This window comes from Phoenix dactylifera, chromosome 12, assembly GCF_051530095.1.
Source record: "Phoenix dactylifera cultivar Ajwa chromosome 12, Ajwa_hap1_PhDact_Kaust_v1.1, whole genome shotgun sequence".
Classification (NCBI taxonomy): domain Eukaryota; kingdom Viridiplantae; phylum Streptophyta; class Magnoliopsida; order Arecales; family Arecaceae; genus Phoenix; species Phoenix dactylifera.
The window spans coordinates 1,196,918-1,218,089 of NC_143201.1; the positions used below are offsets into that span (position 1 = coordinate 1,196,918).

The following is a 21,172-nucleotide window of genomic DNA, read 5'->3' on the forward strand; positions in this document are numbered from 1 at the left end:
CTTGGTTTGGTTGTTCTCGGATATGTAGCTTCCATGAAGGTTTTAACTGAGATTTTTGTGGAAAGTCTCTTTATTTTGTCTGAAAGCAATGGGCTCAAATTATATGGGCTAGACTTTGGGACAGAAGTGATGCATGTGAAAATGGGTTGGGGATGGCCGTGATCTGATGGTGTTTAATGATCAACTGCTGAAAAAAAAATGAATGCTCGTTCTTGGTGGTAGTTCTCATCTGGATGCATGCCCTGGATGCATACTTGGGCATGGAGGGCTGATTCTTTAAAGGGTAGTCTGGTTGTAAACAGAAGTGGAGTCTGCTTGTGTTTGGAGTCGCACCATCCAGTGTTGCTATTCTCCAGAGATGATTAACAATATTTTGTTCCTTTAATTCATGGCTATCAAACTGGCTGCTTGTTTTGAATTTGCTTGGCAGCATCAGACACCTCAGTCCTGGTGCTTCTAAGCCAAAGGTTGCTGAAACCTGTGTGCGCTTAGAAGTTGAAAGAGCCATTCAAATAGTTAGCTATCAGTCAGACTGATTGGAAGATATCGATGACCGTCAAAAATAGTCGGGTATCTATAGGTACATTTTAAAATGGTGTTATAAATTCCATGTTTCCTAAAATTCTACTAGGCTTGCTTCAGTCTCAGGCCATGCAGTGGGTTTCAGGGGCTAAACCTCCGTTCAGCTCAACTTGATTGTCGTGCAGAGGGACAGCGAGGTGGCTACAAGTATGAAGTTTATGAACAAAAAAGTTTGATGTTTTTAAACGATTCCAGAATTGTTGCTTGTTTGACCGGAATTTTGTAATAGAAGTGATCAGTCAGACCGGTGCATCTTGGTGGTGAGATTTCTTTTGTTTGATTTTGATGGAGATTGGTTTATGTACTGAAATGCATTGACAGATCGTTAAGACTGGTAGAAGGAGGCGGCAATCTTTGATTCAGCTGCTCTATGTTAAGGAATTACGAGAAGAAGGTGCCTCAATGCAAGCAGAAGTAGATGAATTTGAGATTGAGGTGGTTCGGAATGTTTGTTGTGCAAGATAGGTCACACCCAAGGCTCCACAATTACCAAACTGCAGGTCTACATCCCACATCTCAGTTCAGACTTTCACCAAACCGAAGCTTATATCTCTCTTCTTTCCTTGTTAAAGAAAACTAACCAAAACTACCAATCAGAAGTGGGGGAGATGAATTAATCAGTTAGCATATGTTCTTTTAAGAAATTTTAATCTCAACATCACAATCATTCATCCTGGTCCTAGTGCATGGTGAGTGCTCAACTCTAGTTAAAAATAATATATCTTTTTTTGATGTCTTTGAAGTAAAAAAACAAAAGAGAGAGGGAGAGAGAGAGAGAGAAGAAAATAAAGCCAAAGCTAACTATGATGAGCTTTATTTTTGCCCCACTGAACTTTGGATCCGACCCCACTCTGAATTCCTTGCCTCCCGGCGTACGAAAGCTGGGCTCCAGCTGCGCCTCCAACCCTTGCAACAATGGAAGCTTTCGCTCCAATTCATCGCATTATTATTCTTATGCTCAATTATTCGTGGACAAAAGCAGAGAGCCTTCAGCGACTCCTGTCTCCACCCTCCGGTGGCCGGCAAACGAATTTGCGAGCAGCCATGGACAACATGCACATCCTTGCACTCTAAAACAACACGCATGCACTTGAAATGGATCATGTTCAACTTTGAATTCAAAGTTTCAGATGTCCTGTAGACCCATTGATGCTACCTTCGAAGAATACCTGAATCCAAAGCTTTTCCAATTGTCGCCAAGGAATAAATCATAGCATCATGTTGCAGGTTTTCTTGTCATGCCTTCAGGGTGCAATATTTTTTTCATTAGTCTAGAGAATACAGAAAGAATTGCCGGGTCCTAGTTTAAACGAATTTTAATTTCAGCAAGATAAAAGATGGAGTAATGCTGGGATCTATATATCTATCATCAAATTTCTCCTACACAAAGAAAGAAGGAAGTGGGCAATTGTCACTGCTGAAGCTAGCTCATATATCGAAAGAGCATGCTGTTCATCAGGCTCTTTAATTGAACATAACGTGTACCTGTAATAGAATTAGGTTGCTCGATCGTTCACCATCATGGTGTCCACGTATGTACCAATATCAGGTCGCTTTCTAGTATCAAAAGAGAGAAAAAGAGTTGGGTTGCCGTCATAGCAATACTCTGAAACGTATCTGTGACATGGCTCGCACGTTTGTGGAACCAAGTGGACATTGTAGCCTGTAGGGCCTCGCGAGCCTATGCATGCAGCCAAGCGAGAAAAGTATATATAGAGACTAATCCCGGAATCCACACGAGGATATGTCGTCGCTTTATCATATTCTCTTGAGCATTAGTGTACTTTTTTTTTTATTTGATCCAAACCAGGCATCCTAAGGTCACCATTAAGTTTTGGCATGCCCCGGGGCACTAGCTATGTCTATGGAACGAGGCAAAAATTATCTGATTCAATTTTTCTCAGCAGCTGATGTATGAGTATATGATAACTAGAAAAATAGTTTTTGCATGTTTGGTTGACTATCAGCAAGTAACACATTGTTTGGTTGAGATTTACGACTTTATCTCATTTTATCTAAATTCTTAAGGGCTTTTTTGGATAAAAAAATCTTAATTTTCAGCAGTTGGCTTTTCTTTTCCATAAAATATAAAAATTTTATTTTTATGAGAATGCTTATATTTTTCTTTCGTTCCTTTACAAACTCCAACCGAACATATATAAAGTATTTTTTATTTTTTTTATTAACCACACTTTTTTTCCTCCCCTTTTCAAAGAGTCGTTATGGAAGCAATCTCAAGATCTAAACCTAAAGCCTCCTCAAAATGTGCAACCGCTGGTTTATCATCCAACTTGCGTGGGTTGTCTTCATTTTGAAGGAGAAGAAACCCATTTGGCGTGAACCTTCTTGTTGTGTCCAAGAACGAACATGGAATCTTATAAATTCCGTGCCAAAGAAGCGGGGAACAAATCCCATGAAAGAAAGATGGAAAAACAAGTGGAGGAGCAACCAGCTAGCCAATCGACAGCATATTCTATGGCAATTGCCAGCTCTTCTAAGCTTGAAAGTAGATTTCATGAGCTTACTTTTAGCTATGCTTGCTCAGGCAATTGGCCCAAGCAGGGTGCCCATCGAGCAAGGCACTGTATGCAATGTGCCCATGTTTGGGTGTGTCATCGACCATGTTTCTTCACATTCGACCCATTTCCGCCAACCGCCGCAGCCACCTGTTGACCTCCTACCGCCACGGCCTATCCGTCATAGCCGGAAGGTAATATTTAGATTTTTTGGCTTTGTATAAGTATCCATTATCTACTCAGCATATAGCCAACGTGGGACTAAACACATGCACGTATGGATCCTCATACAAACAATGATACCTTCATTATTTTTCCAGAATCAAACAATGGCCTTCTATGCGTCCTACTTACTCCTGCACCAGAGGGTTGCTCTTTTTCTCTAAAAGGTGGTCTGGGAGTGTCTGCCGACGAGCTGATCAGTATTGAGTAGACGGGGAGTGGGCATCTCTCCCCTATGCTTGGATTGTGGGGTGGACGAGTCGGTGGATCATGTGCTCTTTCAGTGCGTATGGGCGAGGGGTGCTTGGAGGCTGACTGGGATCCCGGGGGACGCTTAGAGTCGGAGGGATTGTTTTTTGGAGGAGGTTCGGAGATGAGCTGGTATCCCTCAGATGCGTTGCATGGCTATTCGAGCATCTTGTACGCTTAGAGTCGGATTTTTGGCGAGGGCAGCCCGTCACCGAGGTTCGTGATGGAGCGGGCTCGGGCTCAGGCAGCAGAGAGCATATATGCGGATCCAGCTCATAGACCTTTGACAGCTCGGGACATCTGGGGCCTCCATACTGCTTTTGCAGCTCCACGTACGATATTCCTTATCTAGGAGCCCCTACCCCCGAGTTTCCTCAAGGTCAATTTTGATGGCTCAGTCTTGAATGGAGATAGGAGAGGTGGGGCTGGATTCGTTATCAGATGACCGAGTTCTTGTGCGGCGGCGGCGGGAGGCTGTCAGATTTTCGACACTTCAGTTCCTGGAGCAGAGTTGCGGGCGGCCTGGATGGGTATGTGCTACGCGTAGCGAGTGCTTCAGGCGAGTTCAGTCTTACTGGAGGGAGATTCGGCCACGGTGATCAGCTGGGTCCGCAAGGGCCCGAGCAGTTATGGAGGAGATCATCCCTTGCTCCGCGACATTTGGGATATGGGGAGGGAGGGTGTCACATTACAGGCTATGCATGTATATCGTGAGGCTAATGGAACGGCCGACTGGGTGGCATCTTATGTAGCGAGCCACTTAGGAGGTACCCTATGGCTTGGAGAGAGAGAGATGCCCGGAGCACTTCGGAACTTTTTGCTTTTTGATTTTATTTTCTTGGGTTCCAGCAAAAAAAAAAATAAAAATAAAAAATATACAAGTGCTCGAGCAAGGCCCTTAATGGCAGATCAAGATAATAAAATTTTGTAAAATTATTTGAATACAAGTACTAGCTTACAAATAAAATAGAGAACCTATTGTCCAATATGTGATTACTCTCTCCAGGAAGGTGGCCCCCAAGTCCAACTTAATAGGCGAGATCGCTAGCCCTTCCATTAGTCTCCTTTTTAGACGTCAATACCACTAACGTTGTTACGAAGAACATCGCTGAGGTGTTATACATTGATCCAAAGTAGAACTGAAAGCAAAGATACGATACGGTCTCAAAACTTCAATCGTCTCTCGGCCATCACACTGGCCTCTCACGCTCGTAGAGGACGGCTCTTCCAAAAGTTTTAGCTCCATTTGGCCGTAGTGCCTGACGTGTCCGATGGTAATTGGACACTAAAACCAAGTCCAACAAGTTTATTGGTTTACCTATTTGCGGCCACTGAATGCGTACGTAGGAATGGTCCGTCCCTTCGTTCCTTCTTTATATTTTCTTTCTTCTTTACCTTTTGAATCATGCTTTATTGCATGGCTGTTCCTAGTGGACTCAGCACATTGCGTTCTCGTGGTGTCCGGACCGAAATGAGGTTTGAAGCCACCGAGTCATAGTGGAGGTGTGGTGGATTGGAATCTCTGTTTTATTTTGAAGTGTTTCTTTATGGGAAAGTTCTACTTTGTACGCCAAAGGTTCCCATTGTGGAGCACCCGGGTGCACAATGTGCTCTTCTAAAGAGACTCGGCTCTTTACAAATTTTGGAAGACTGACCAAGTACTGATTGTTATTATTAATTAACTTCTTATATTTTCCTTTTCTTCTGGCATTTCTTTGAAGAAATTTTTTTTCTGGCAACTTCGTGATCAATTGAACAGTTGAAATGATCACCAGGATATGTTTTCCATTGTCATTTGCTTCAAGGAAAATAGAATATCAAATCCGGGCCATTGTTTCATGAAGCCATGAATTCAATTCAAGAAAGGAGCTCATTTTAATCCCACCCAAGAGATTGTTGGTGGAGGGAATATACTGACGGATTTTGCTAAGTATGTAAGGCAGCAAGAAGTTCAAATTGGAAAAAGAATATGTGCATTTTTTTGGTAAAAAGAAAAAACATATATGATCACATCATCAAAAAGAATATGTGCACTCCTTTGGAATCTTTGGGTGGTAAAGGGATAATCTTCTTTGCTCATGTTAAATATGGGGGAAAGGACACCAAACGCAAGATGAGGTATGCTTTGAGTTCGTTCGAAATTGCAGGTGGAGGTAAGTTTCATGCTTAGAACCTAATCCAAACCTGATCGCAACTTCTTCAACTCGTGAGAATCCAAATCCTAAGTAGACAATACCAACAAAATCAAACCACAACACATTCCTAAGGAGGCCACTGTCTACAGGATGATGGTAGTAGAAACAATTTTTAGGATTTTTTTAGAGGGAATTGAATATCCCCGGCCATTCATTCATTTCATGATCAAGGCATCGAAATTAAGATGAAGAAAAGCAACGAATTCCAGCATAGATTTGTTATAGAAAAACAATATCATTAGATATTTAATCTTCTGATTTGGCTTGATCTCCTTGATTATAATTTCGATAGAAAGAAGGCGAAGATCTGAATATCCTTGTCTTTCGGTTCGGCCAAATTTTTCTCCAGACTGCCATAGCTAAGTCCCAACTAGTCATGAGTTTTTAATTTTTTATTTACCCTTAATTTCCTCTGAGAGTTCTATTATGAATATCGAAGAGCCTAGGAATCTTTTGATACTGATCAATTTTCATCTCCTTTTTCCAGATCTTTAGCCCATAAGTAGGCTAAACCCAATCCTAGCAGCATCATAAATGTAACAATGCCCTAGCAAAATTAAGTCCCAAAATGCTAACACATGGTGAATGATGACTTGGATTTTTTATGATTTTGATAAATAATTAATGTATAACTTTGCAGCATTCAGTGTCTGAGTTTGTGATTTAATAGATACAAGGCATGCCACAAGTGAGAAGGGCAGCCTAACAAGTTACATTCAGAAGTGGAAGCTAGAATACGCTCTGTATGAAAGTAGCAGAATTGTTAAATGAGGTCTGAATAATGTCTACTACAAATTCATCAACAATGGCAGCCTTAGCCTGCCATTATTACCCATCTCTTTGTAAGGTGAAAATACTAGGAAAAGTCAAACTATTCATGTGGCTCACCTTGAAGAACGTATCCCATATAGGAGATATTTTTACAAAAAAAGAGTTGGATCGTCAGCCCAAATTGTCCTTCATCCAGCTTGAGAGTGAAAAATAAATGTCCACCTGCTCATTAAATGCCATTTTATCATGTCTATTTAGTCATCTTTGTTCGATTGTCTTCACCTGAGTGCATGGTCGGCCTCCAAATCTCCATGCTCCCGGGACCATTTGGAGATGCAAGAAAATTAAAGCTTGGGATTTGCTCCTATTGGAACTATATTGGTAAATATGGCATGAGTGAAACTCAAGAACATTCCTTCATTAGGAGAAGAGCTAGCACAAAATGCTTCGACCCTTCCAAATCTTGGAAACTCTTTTACTATGTGAAAGTTTGATAGACAGCCATGGATCCCTTGGAAAGCCTTATCTAGATGTTGCAGCCTTCTCCAAACCTCGCTCCTTTCCATCTTATCTTTATTTTGTTTCTTTCCTCCTCAAACTGTAATTATTTTTTAATCAATTAACAACTATGAGAGGAGTGTCCAACTTCATCCATTGCTATTAAAAAAATTATCTTATATATTCTTACATGATACATCCATTATATCTTATATAGATGCAAAGGTAGTCAGAGTCCACCTACGTCCAATCGCTGCCCTATCATGTGACATCACTAGCTATTCCACTTTCTGGAATGCTTTTCCTCTCTTTTTCTCCATCTTGCATAAACCCAGTCGTCTTGCCATCTTTTCCTTGCATTATATCGCATCAATAATGCAAATATTATTTCTACGACACAACTTTTCGCACTCGTAATTCACGTATCTCTTAATGTACGTATATTCAGTGCCTACAAGCGTCATGTCACTCGTTCAAACATCCCTTCTTTTTTTTTTCGGCAGGCATGCACGCATCTCTTGAAAGTGTGCTGTTTTACGTCCAGGGAGCAGCTTAAAACTTAATATCTTTAAATATCTTCGAAAAAAAGTTCCAATTTGGGAGAGGTTGGATGCCTTGGATTCATGCATAGAAGATGATCGTCTCATGCATGCCTTACGTAAACGAATAAGATGACATACGTAGGTAAGCATGCCGGCTATAGCTCATATTAGCTGTTTTAATTAGCCGCATACAAGCCATGTTTTCCCATAATCTTTGCACCCAAACTTGACCGCCTCCTAATTAAGTACCTCGCATGCAAAGCATCTGTGAGATATTTAAGTATATGAAATGGCACTAAAAAAAAAAAGAGAATGGAAGAATTGCAAGAGAGCAATCGATGCTTCATCACCTCCAAAAATAAAAAATAAAAAAAGAAACCCAAAATTTATACTTCTGCCATCACCGGCATTCTCTTCGGGAGGTGAACCCTCTTTTGCTGCTGGGGAACAAAATGTGCGAGATGGTCGAGATTGGTCACTTTTTCTTTGGAGACCTTTTCTGCCTTTCCTTGTGGTCCAAAATCTTATGGCATATTGTTTTCCCATGATATCTTTTAATATAAGTATGGTGCTTTTGGATTGATTTCTCTGTTCTTAGGAAATTCCCTAGCAGTCATGGACCCCATGCAAGAGCTTTGTTTTTTTGTGCACTACATTTGCCAAATTGTACTTGGTAGAGCCTTTATTTTCTACACAACTGCCAATGTATATGCAAGTGTGCATGCATATGCTCATACTTTTCATACGCAGGTGTTGGAGCTAGCTCAGAATCACAGCTTGATGATAAAATAGAATTCTGAATCATGAATTGAGAATGGGAATTCTTGATTCAGTTCTCTGCCTTAACAATAAAAAAAAAGGGAGAAGGGAAGGTGAATGAAAGCTGCCGCCTGCCTTTCAATGCTGCCTAGCTCTTTGTGAAAGGATCATTCGTCTGGTTCTTCCTCTTGTCTTTGTTTGTATTCTCTTTCCCTGCTGAGTCCCACTGCTGCTTATTATATACAAGTGTGTAGGCTGCTGTACTACCAGTCATGCGATTTTCGAGAAGGCCAAAACTTAGCACTTTAACTTCTTCCGGTTGTAACAATGACAAAAAAGACGAAATGGCTTTCTTACCACTTCTTTATGAATAAACTCATGGAGGGATAGAGTCTAGTATCTCATGCTGGTAGCTAATGGCAGGTGCTGTGAGAAACGGGTGAGCCAGCAAAAGCTCACGCACGTAAAAATCGACACCAAGCTTTTGTCTCTAACAAGCAGCTAGCTCTATCACCCTCATCCACATTAATTGTTTGATTTGTTTTTGACTGGGAGTAATCAAACATTTGAGGTTGAAACCGCTGAGAGTTAGAGAGGATTACAAAATGAATCTAAAAGTTCATGGTTTGTAACGGCATGCCTTCGATCTTTTGCATTGCAACGTGCTTTTCCCGTGACTTCCCTCTCATCTCTGCAAGAACAAAACACGCACTCGGGATTCGGTTTGGGTTGGATCTTTCGCGCGAAAGAATAATGGTTTACCTTTTTTTTTCCGCAGTGTGCACCGTTGGAGTGCGTCGAGATCTCTGCAAGGTATGATCCAAAGGTTGATGCTGCAAAATAAGATATTCCATCATATCAGTAGTTCCTTACACGAGATTTTTGTGTGTTCAAATGGAAGAAACGTATATTTTAGAGTGTTAGATGCGGCAGAACAAACGACGAAATTGGCAATGGTGGTTCGCAAGAAAATGGTTGATTTTGACGATTTAGAGAAGAAGACTCCATTGATCATGGCAGACTGATCAAACTTTGATGTTCCCGCCCTTCACAGTTAAATGAACTGCTCTAGTTGTTCGGAGTTTGAGGTTTTTTTTTTTTTTTTGCATGGTCCCGATTTTTTTTGGAAATTTTGGTAGCTGTTTTCTTTTTTTAAGTAATGATTTTTTGGGAAGAACTAGCAACTGTTGTTCATTGCACGCAATGGTTTATTACAAGTTTTGGATATAAATGTTTAGCCAATGGTTTTCAAGAGGATTAGATAGCGGTTTTCCATTTGAGACAACAGGTATTCATATTTAATTAGGTAATAATTTTTGTAACGTCTCTTTAAGAATTTTTTGACCCTTCCAAAAATTCAAATTTGTATGAATACACTCTTAAAATTTATAGTTATTTCCGCACCCTTATAAAATACTATTTTTACACAAATGCCCTTAATATGACGGTTCTTCTAACATCGTTAATAAAAACCATATTTATTTTCATTAAAAATAAAATATAATTTTGAAATTACTTGTTTGTCTCCCATTGCGATCGCATTATAAATATATTTTTTTGCACACCTACCCATTAAGGGTATTTTAGTCATTTTAATTTGAAATCGTTAATTTTTTTAACTGCGCTACATGGCGTGGATGCATATATAAAAATAAGGATAAAAAAAAGATAGAATAGCAAAATAAGTGTTTACAAGGGTATATATGTAAATATTAAGTTTAGGCGGGTATTCATACAAAATTCGATATTTAGGAGGGTATTCATGCAAAAAAACTTTTCTTTTAATTTTTGACAATAACTTTTCATGTTTAGCCCATGATATTTGTAAATTGAGGCAGCAGTTTTCATGCTTAGGCAACAATTTTTTTAAATTCACAGGGCGGTTTTTAATGTTGAGACATGGTTCCATTTTTTTTTGAAATTTTGGTAGCTATTTTTTTTTTTGAAATTTTGGCAGTAATTTTTCTTTTTTAGGCAATGATTTTTGGGAAGAACTAGCAACAGTTCATTTTATGCAACTGTTTATTACAAGTTTTGGTTATAAATGTTTAGCCAATGGTTTTCAAGAGGATCGGATAGCGGCTTTCCATTTGGGACAGCAGTTATTTATATTTACGTAATAATTTTTGCAACCTATCTTTTAATTTTAGGCAATAACTTTTCATGTTTATCCAATGATATTTGTAGGCTGAGGCAGCAGTTTTTCATGCTTAGGCAACAATTTTTTTATATTTACGTGGTGATCTTTAATGTTCAGGTTTCAAATGGTTTAAGCAACATTTTTTCGCGAAACTTTTGTGCAGTAGTTTTTTGATTATAGGTAACAATTTTATTAGATTTTTTGGCAGCGAGATTTTTATGTTTAGACAATAGATTTCTCCTGCCGTACGTCTCATTTTAAGCGACAATTCATAACATTTCCATATTCCATTTTTATGTTTGCAACCTGTATTCCTTAATATAATTGTTGCATGTCCCATTTCTCAAAATATCATTAGATCATAGTAGCATATAATGATTGAAATTATTGTTGCAAAATTCATTCGTTATAGCATATAATGATTGAAATTATAGTTGCAAAATTCATTCGTTACAATAAAATTTTAAGCAAGCAGTCCTCAACTTCATTGATCATCAACATTCAACAATCAAAAGGGCACCCAAGGAGGTCCACACACACACACACACACACACACTACACATCCCTCAACAAAGGAAGCCAATATGTGGATCGCACTTTCCAAGAGATGGTGGGAATACCATGGGCCATGAGGGGAATGGAATCTATATATGATCATTCCCCATGAGGCCATTAAGCAGAGAATGCTCTCTCTACTTGTCGAAGCTCCAATCCACAGCACAGCATTGCCTTCTTAAAGCCCCTCACCTCACTTTCCACCCATCTCCACAACCGAGAGATATCAGCTTCTCTGTAATTGTCTCTCGGGATTATTCTTTTCATTCTATTACGTTTTCTTACATACATTTTAAAGTTTTTTATTTTGTTGAGAATTCATCAGAATGCTGATTAGTAATATGCTGCTTTCTTTAACACATTGCTCGCTCAGAATCTCAGCAGAAGATCACCTTCTGAAGCTACTCAACTTTTCATCTTTCTCCATTTATACACTCCTGTTTCTAAACAATATTTACAGCAACAAGCCTCCGCCCAACACCTCCTCTCTCTCTCAACCCTTCACCTCCTCAGACTAGCTTCAAGTTCTTTTACAATCCACTAGCTTCAAGTTCTTTTACCATCCACCAGCATCAAGAACAAGAACGAAGATCTCCTCATCGCTTATCAAACACCCGAAATCTTTCACCTCCTCTTTCTCTTACTGCAGCTGTGCTTTTGAGTCCTCTCTCCCCCTAATCCTAGTGTAGGTAGGGGGTCGGTGACAAGGAGGCACTGATCTCGCACCTCCTCATCTTCTACGAAGTTTTTTTTTTTTCCTCTTAGAGTTTGATGCTGAAACTTTTTTTTTCCTTGATGTAAATTGTTGCCGTATCAATTGCTAACTTTCTCAATTATTTTCCTTCTCTCGCAAGTTACCAAAAAGCAAAAGCTGTTGTCCTTTCGTTTTCTTCTTTCTTCTATTTACAAATGGCAGTGGTGTTATGTACAGATGGAGATAAAGGAGAGCATTGCCATATGAAAACAATATCTTTCTGAATTTAATAAATGCATTCTTTGAACCATTGCATGCTAATGCCTCTCTTTTCTCATTGTCTTCTACCTGGGCACTGAATAAAATGATTAATAGTTGGTTTATTGTTTCTTTTCTCCTCTCTTTTTGGTGTCTGAAGAAAGCTTGAAGATGGGAGAGGTGGGCAATGACAAAAGAAACGGCGAAGTGAGATATCAGAAGAGCTACTTTGATGTCTTGGGCCTCTGCTGCTCCTCTGAAGTACCTCTGATTGAGAAGATCTTAAAGCCTTTGGATGGCATCCAGAAGGTCTCTGTGATTGTTCCTTCCAAGACGGTCATAGTAGTCCATGACAGCCTCCTCATTTCTCCGCTTCAGATTGGTAAGCCTCAGATGGGCCCAATAGAAACTGACGCCATTTACTTTTTTGCACTTCACTTCTTCAACCTTTCATAGCACCAAAAGACACTTGGATTAGCGCGCAAATCAAATAGAAAGGTGATATTTTTTGGTAGTCTGGAAGCTTATTTGCTCCCTAAACCTTTCACCTCTTAATTTGGTCTTTAAAGAAAGATAGGTTGGCTTTGTTATCCATCCCGTTAACCACTTAGTTTGCCTCGTTGTGATCACAAGGGATTGTTCTGATTAAGGCTCTAAAGAGGTTGGCATTTGGATCATTAGATCGGTGGTTCTTGTTCTCACCACGAAGCCAATCCCCAAGTATTTTAGGTGCCACAGACTTGCCACCTGCCTGAACTTTGATTCTGAAAGCTACTGTAGGTGTGAGGACTCGTGCGGACGTGCGTTTCATCCTAATATCGGCTGTGCATCGAACCGATCTTGGATATCTATATAGGGCTAGATCTAGCTAGCTTTTTTGGTTGAGGTCCTGGCTCGTGACAATAGGACCACCCAAGCCCTTCTAATGGACCAAACTACTCTTAGTTATATTGCATTTGATAAAATCTAATTAAAGTGCCCTTGTTCATAGATCTGCAGTCCAATAAATTCATTTCATGTTCGAGATGATTGATGCATCCAATCATCTTTAGAAAATGATTCTTAAGGTTTTCTGAAATGCTATGTTGAAAGGAAGGGTGCCATAAGATTGGTTGATCAGATAGGTAGTGTGTAAACTCGTCATCCCAACAAATGAAAGAGGTGCATCTCAATATAAAGTTTAGTTTTTTTTGACGGAAAGTGGAGACTAAGGAGGCTGACCTCTCAATATAAAGTTAATCATTGATTTATGATTATATCGGCATTTGGGTAACTTTTCACTGGTTCTTTTAGGAATTTGATGTGCCTGGCAATCAAATGCCATAGCAAAGCGAGAAATCTAGCTACTAATTTGGTTTTCCTTGCAAAAGAATCTGTCGATGCTGATGGATTGCTATCAACATCCATGTTGTAATAAAACCAACTGACTGTTTTTCTGGTTTCATCAGTTAAAGCTCTAAACCAGGCGAGGCTCGAAGCCACAATTCGCGCATATGGCACAGATAATATCATCAAGAAATGGCCAAGTCCTTATATATTGGCTTGTGGGGTGTTGCTGCTGGTCTCGTTGTTTAAAAGGTTCTTCCATCCCCTGCAATGGTTCGCCTTGGCAGCAGTTGTGGTCGGTATGCCGCCAATTATATTCAGAAGCATCGCTGCTGTTCGGAGATACACACTAGACATCAACATCCTCATGCTGATTGCAGGTAGATCAATTCCTCAAACCTTTGGAAGTACAATCTTTACAAGGGCAGGAAATATGCTAGTCTAAATCCTTGCAGTACTGAAATCTTTCTCCCCCAGGTGTAGGGTATATGGTATTTCTTTCCCCGAATATTCAGATTATGAGCCGGAAGATCTACTATTGAGTCCCATAATATAGTTTTACGTAAGCAGCTATCCTATTAGCTTCTTTGTAGATATATGATACCCAAAGAAAAATTAGTTTCATTTGCCCCACTAAAATTTGCGTATGATATAGGAATCGAAAAAGTTATATGTTTGTTTTGTCCCTAAAAATCTGGAAGTATACATTTCAAGAGGAGCTAAGCTATCCTTCAAATCCATGATGTTCTAGTATTTTTTTAAAATATTAAAAATATTAAGTATAAATTATCTTTCTTTTAAGACTTCAGCAAGAAGCCAAAGAGATGCAGCGATCAAGTATTTACCTTCTCAACTCTCGAAATCCTTTATTATATTCCTTCGTTCTGTTGTCCTAAGTCCTCAACAATAATCGCACTTCTAAGTTTTTTTCCATTTATTGCTATACATACAGCATTGCATTTTGATAAATGCATGTTGCTTGACATACCAAACCTTTTCTTCTTACTTGAATACTAAACATATTATATTTATTAAATTTATGGCAAATACTAATGTCTGTAGATCTTTCCATGTGCCAGTCTTAGACAATGAATAAGTCCTTCGATCTATATTCAGTAGTGAAATCAGGATGCAGGTATTTATCAGGTCTTTTTGTTGTTGTTGTTATTGTTGTTTATTCTATCTCTAAGAGTTTATAATGTGCTAGTATTATACAATGGGAAGTTTTCTTTATTCAACCTGGGGTATGGGTGTTTCTTATTGTTAAATTTAAATTTGGCAAAACTTCTACTCTGATACAATGATATATGTTCATAATGGGGGATGGGCGTCTCCCGTCCTTTTTTGTGGCAGTTGGTGGGGCCGTTGCCCTTGGCGACTACTCTGAGGCAGGGTTCATTGTCTTCCTCTTCACTGTAGCTGAATGGTTAGAAGCAAGGGCCAGTGGCAAGGTAATCTCTCTCTCTCTCTCTCTCTCTCTCTCTCTCTCTCTCTCTCTCTTATATTGTGAACTTGGAGGGGTTTATCACTATTTTTGGGTGGCCTTGCCACACTGCTTCCATTAGTGAAGAGAGGTTTTCCTTAAAAATGGAGAGATAGGTCTGCCATCTTTCGAACCAAATTGGCCAATTTTGAGTCGGCTTACCTTCATCGATTGAAGCTCGGAAGCTTGGTCAAGGACTCGGTCAGTCAATTCAGCTAAAATCATGACCCACTCCTTCCCCAACTTTCTCTTAAATATACTTATCATTTTTTGCTCCAAAAGTATAATTATAATTTTATTGCATCGCCGACTGCAACAGCAAGTTTAGTTCTACGTCTTGCCCATCTTTTTTTTTCTTATAGAAACGGAAAGATTATATCATTCTGATATATAAATACATCCTATAAAATTAGAAAATAAAATATCAGAAAAGAGAAGAGAAAGTTACATAGAGAATAATACAAGCTCAAGAAGACCCAACATCACCTCATTTGTAAATTTCTAAATCATAAAACTTGTACATTTCAGATACATTGCAAGATAGTGAACAGTAATATAGTTTCCAAAGTATCAGCTTGAGCCTTGAGTTTATTCAGCTTAGCAAGAATATGAGTCAATACCGTCTTTGATGGGGTCACTCCTTGCTTCAACTTATGCTCCATCAGATTGATACAAGGTAGGTGCTACATTGCTAAGAAAAGAATGTCCAATTTTCAGAAGGATAGATACCCACTTCGTTCCCCAAAAATGTGGCAAAAAAAGCCCGGTGCTAGTATGGGCTCTGTAGGAACCCAAAACCTCACCCAACAAGGCTAGTTGGAAACTATTTTCTGGGTTCCTCAGTCCTGTATAAGTATCCAAAATCTCTTCAGCGAATAACCGATATGAGATTAAACACATGCCCGCACGGATTCTCACAGGCTCGGCGGATTCTCGCAGGCGCAACCTCATAAAGTATTAGGCCTTGTAACAGATCATAATAACAAGAGCACCGGGACATGGGCTTGGTCCTTGGGCCATTATATTTTGCACAGGTCTATCTGTAGACTGTATGCAGGACCAGCAGGTGTCCCTGAACGTTTTATGCCGGGAACTGAAGCACCCAAGTCTGATAAATTCCCATTTTTCATCCAATTGATAGAGACAAAGAAAGAATTCTGGTACAATTTTTTGTCATTAGATCTTACACTGCAGGCCACCGCCGGGATGTCGCTGCTGATGAACATGGCGCCGCAAAAGGCTGTTCTAGCCGAGACAGGCCAAGTCGTCGATGCCCGAGATGTAAAGGTCAACACTATCGTCGCTGTCAAAGCCGGAGAAGTGATCCCAATCGACGGTGTGGTAGTTGACGGGAGGAGTGAAGTTGATGAGAGAAGCCTGACAGGAGAGTCCTTCCCTGTTGCCAAGCAAGCCCAGTCCTTGGTTTGGGCTGGCACACTCAATATAGATGGTATCAACTTCCTTCTATTCCAGTATCCTCCTATGTGCATTAAGTTGTTTAGGCCACAGAGTCCCATCATGACTTGTTTACAAGCATTGCAGGCTACATCAGTGTGAGGACAACTGCTTTGGCCGAGCACTCCGCGGTGGCCAAAATGGCAAGGCTGGTGGAAGAAGCCCAGAACAGCAGGTCCCAGACCCAGAGATTGATAGATTCTTGTGCCAAGTATTACACACCAGGTCAGTAAAGCTTCAAACAGAATTGCTCCCCACCAAAAAATAAAAATAAAAAATCTCGCCTCCTCAAATATAATAATACTCGAGGTATGCCATCTCAGTATCAGATTTCATACCAGTACCGATCTATCACTATATCGGTACACTAGGTACATAAGCTGGTTGGATGTACAGAATACTCTGTACCAGTACAGTATGAATACTTCTTTCAACCAATAAAAGAAGAAGAAAAAAAATAGTGAGTGCTGACACATTTAACACTTTTTAACTTAAAAACTTACAGCATTGAGCATATGCTGTTTTATATCACCTGATGCAGATATCTTATATGAACTCTTAACTCTTTTTTTTTTTCTGACTATGCACACTGGCACACTGCAGCTGTGGTGATAGCGGCAGCAGGTTTTGCAGTGATTCCTTCGATAATGAGAGTCCATAATCCCAAACACTGGTTCCAATTAGCCCTGGTCCTTCTTGTGAGTGCCTGCCCATGCGCACTAGTGCTATCCACTCCTGTTGCAACCTTCTGTGCACTCTTGAAGGCAGCAAGGGTAGGGCTTCTCATCAAAGGAGGGGATGTTCTTGAAGCCCTGGCCAGGATTGAAGTAGTGGCTTTTGACAAGACAGGGACCATCACAAGAGGAGAGTTTGCTGTTGTCGAGTTTTGTTCGATCGACAGTGAGATCGCCCTACATGAACTTCTTTACTGGTAAGAGTTGGCTACAGTATATATAGTCTTTGGAATGAGTTAAAGTTGATAACATGCAAAAGACCTAGTCTAGAAACTATCATGATCTATCTGAACAAAACAAGCAAAATGTACAGCTAACTTGCTATTTCATATATGCCATGAATCGTTGTAGAACCATCCTTGTACAAAAGGAGAAATGATGATGACTCTTCCAATGTTCTTGAGAGAGGGAGGGATAATTCTCCAATGTTAATTGACAGAGAAAAGTTCCCACTCCATCAGAACTAAGAGCATTGACAAGCAAGGATGTCTGTTAATTTGAGACCTGAAAAGACCCAATCTGACAAGCTTGTAAAGTAGAATGTGTTGAGACACTGCACTTTTATATCATTTTAATCTGTGAAATTATGCAAACATCAATTCTTCTTCTTCTTCTTTGCTTTACCATTCTTTAGAGACTAAGAATTCTTGCAGTTCATCAGAAACTGGATTGTGGCAAATTTTCCAGGGTTGCAAGCATCGAGAGTAAATCAAGCCACCCAATGGCATCTGCACTTGTTGACTGTGCGCGGTTAAATTCCATTGAACCAAAACCAGACTGCGTGAAAGAATTTCACATCTATCCTGGAGAGGGAATTTGTGGAGAAATAGATGGAAAAACCATTTATATCGGAAACAAAAGAATCGCAGCAAGGGCATCATGTGAAACAGGTAGGAATATCTATTCCACAGCAAGTTGAGAGAAACTGACCTATTTGTTATGATTATGCCACAGCAATTCAGTATCCTGAATTCGTAATTAAGATCCTCTTCGCTTCGCATATCCAAGTTTATGAAAATAATTTTGAAATCTACTAATACAAACTAGAATGAGGTTTAAAGAAAGCAAATTATGTAAAAGGTAGAAGTTGTGACCATATTATCACCAGATAAAAAAAGTACTGAGGGATAGGAATGATGGTTTAAGAGATAAGGTCATGGATGAAAGCATAATTGTACAAATAGAGGTTTTTGTCCAGGGATTTTGACATAAGGATGTCATGAGCCTGTGATGCAGAGACCTTAATGTGGCTAAAACATTGCCTCTGAATCATTGCTTCATCAACGCACCTGGATTGACAGATGTGACCAACTAAGCATGTCTGACTGAAAAATGAAAGAAGGTTCATGGCATATTTCATGAAATGTAGATTGAGAGACACTAAGAAGGAACGAAGACAAGAAACACTATTGCAACAAACAACTGATTTCTATCCTGCTCAAATTATAATGACTGCATTTCATTAAAAGTTGTGTTCTGTATAGACAGCCGAACATCTCTCATAGCAGTGTAGTAGGACAGAAGCCTAGAACATGTCCCTTGGACTTTGATCCATTTTTGCACATGCTTAAACTAATCAAATGTGTCCACACATAAACATATCTGTTACCTGTTTCCAAGAATTTCTGTGACATTTGGCCTTGAACTTTAGTTCCAGAATTGGTGGACATGAAGGAAGGAGTTACAGTCGGGCACGTCTTCTCTGGAACTGTACCAGTTGGAGTATTTACTCTCTCTGACACCTGCCGGACGGGGTCTGCAGAAGCTATCAAGGAGTTAAAGTTGCTAGGTATAAAAACTGCAATGCTTACTGGAGACAGCACTGCAGCAGCCATGCACGCCCAGAATCAGGTATGTCAAATGTATGTTTAGGAGGTGGAAAAAATAAACATGTAACTATAGGTCATATAGTATTACTTCATAAAGCTTATGAGAATGAGGTTACTCATAGTATCTGCTACCCAGAAGATGGATATGAACCTGAAGGAAGGTTCAAGCTATCATCCTTATATAAGTTGCTCATTTTGGGTGTACCTCACATATAGATTTCTAGGTACTTGCACCATGTTACAGTCCTGCAGTCCTTGTAATAGTATTGTTGCTGTTTGATAGCTAGGGCATGCCATTGAAGATCTTCATGCAGAACTTCTACCAGAAGACAAAGTGCGTATCATCAATGACCTCAAGACCAGAGAAGGATCCATAGCAATGATTGGAGATGGGATGAATGATGCACCTGCATTGGCCATGGCCGATGTGGGGATCTCAATGGGCATATCAGGTTCTGCAGTTGCAATGGAGACCAGCCACATAACCCTCATGTCGAACGATATCCGGAAGATCCCAAAAGCCATCCGACTTGCAAGGAAGACACATTTCAAGATCATTGGGAACATTTTCTTCTCCATAATCACCAAAATCGCCATCCTTGCACTGGCTTTTGCTGGCCATCCGCTTCTCTGGGCAGCTGTCCTAGCTGATGTTGGCACATGCCTACTTGTAATCTTGAACAGCATGATGTTGTTACGAACAAGAACCCAAAAGGAGAAGAAATGCTGTGGTTCTTCACACAAATCACCTGTGCAAAGGACTGCATGTGCGAATCACTGTGCCAAAGGTGCATGCAGATCTGCAAGCCCTTGTGGACAATTAAAGAGTTCAAGTTGCCTAGATGAACATAGTTGCCATGGCCACAATGACGCAGAGGAATTGAGGATGCACAGCAATTGCGAGAAAGAAGACTGTCACAAGGAATCACCAAGTCCTTCTTGTTGTCAGGAATCAGTCAGACACACAATGAATGCAAGCCAAGAGCATCTGATTTCAATCACTCCAGCATTGGAGCATCAAGATGATCACCTGCAGAAAAAGCACTGTAGGAGGCATGTTGCATGCAAGCACAAACCCAATATAAGAGAGGATCATAGAAGTCATGTCACAAGTGGCGATCGGCCATTGGCCAGCAACTCCTCAAGGGCATCTGCAAACATTTGCAGCAACACAAACAAGAATGACACAGGTGAGTGCTGCAAAAGTGATTGGGAAGAATGCAAGAGGAAAGATGGTTGCTCATCTCCACAAGAGATCACAAGAGAGATTGGTGGGTGTTGTAGGAGCTACATGAAGGAATGCGGAAAGAAAGACAGTTGCTGTGGTGGCGGCATGATACCTGAGATCATTACAGAGTAGGAGACAAAGCATCAAGTAGTTACCTCAATAGCCCAACATAAGAAAGAATGCTAAATGTTAATGTGGACCAAATAGCCGCCAAACAATTTTGGGTACTCGTAAGCAATTAGAGTAACTATAGTCATCGATCAACACCTGCCCATGAAGATTAGAAGGTTGGTAACCTGTTGCTTCCTTTGGATGGAAAAAGGATCACATGCTTAAAAGGTAAAAATTATGTGGGAGAGTTGGCTGGAAGTTTTTGACTGCTAACATGATGTATCAAACTCTAGTCTTCTACTTTCAATAAATGCAAGGAAACAAACCATTGATTGGTGGTGAAAGGTAAGATGGAGCACAAAACCACAAACTACAGCATGAAATTTGTAGTATAATTATTCTGTTAAATAAAAGGACACAGGACATTTAAAAAAAAAAAAAAAAAAATCAGCTTTTCAGATGAAGATTTAATATGAGATAGTGTTGGGAAATTAAACACTGAATAACTGTTTTTGAGAGACACTGAAGAGCTATATTCACCCTATGAACAAAGAAAAGAGTTGCATGAAACGAGGATGTGATTAACAGGAAAACATACACTTACGATGCTTTATGGGCCTTTAATTTGGGCTCTTAGAGAATGCCCTTATCGCTAACACATAATAAAACCCAAACCCAGTTTGAGAACTCAGAAAACACTAGCCAACCAATTGTAATTAAAAGGAAAAATGAAGCCAAATTTTTGCATGTTTTAACAGATAGCATTGACCACCACATATGAATTGAAATAACCTGGTCTCCATGGAGACTTATTTCGCATGTTTCTCTGAAATTCACCTTTCTGTCTTAATTGATAGTCTTTGTCATGAAAGGTCTAGAAAATGTTTTCTACAGTCTGTAGAATATGAAAAGGTTCTCCACTGCTGACATCTCTCATAGAGCACCAAGAAATGCTCCTCTATCAAAAATCTATTTAGGAAGATGAACAATCATCACTCCATTGAAGCAAAATGAATCACAAAACT

General features: G+C 39.8%; 1 protein-coding gene and 1 long non-coding RNA gene across 4 annotated transcripts; one reads left to right on the forward strand and one right to left on the reverse strand.

The window, feature by feature from the left end:
• Positions 1-11,062: 11,062 nt before the first annotated feature.
• Positions 11,063-20,491, forward strand: LOC103713106 (putative inactive cadmium/zinc-transporting ATPase HMA3). 3 transcript variants are annotated; one of them, XM_008799907.5, is made up of 10 exons: positions 11,063-11,266; positions 12,142-12,363; positions 13,430-13,687; positions 14,661-14,758; positions 15,985-16,240; positions 16,333-16,470; positions 16,849-17,176; positions 17,667-17,869; positions 18,631-18,830; positions 19,092-20,491. In XM_008799907.5, the coding sequence occupies exons 2-10, from the start codon at positions 12,153-12,155 to the stop codon at positions 20,166-20,168; spliced, it is 2,769 nt and encodes a 922-aa protein (XP_008798129.3). In that variant the 5' UTR covers positions 11,063-11,266; positions 12,142-12,152; the 3' UTR covers positions 20,169-20,491. The 3 variants fall into 3 exon arrangements, with proteins under 3 accessions (XP_008798129.3, XP_008798128.3, XP_088564952.2); XM_088708826.2 differs by lacking the exon at positions 11,063-11,266 and adding an exon at positions 11,610-11,740; XM_008799906.6 differs by having other exon boundaries at positions 11,149-12,363.
• On the reverse strand, positions 16,517-19,354 carry LOC103713105 (uncharacterized). Its single transcript, XR_605026.4, has 4 exons — positions 19,216-19,354; positions 19,014-19,127; positions 18,589-18,735; positions 16,517-17,156 (listed from the first exon to the last, which is right to left on the reverse strand). It is a non-coding gene; the product is annotated as an uncharacterized LOC103713105 (long non-coding RNA).
• Positions 20,492-21,172: the final 681 nt, after the last annotated feature.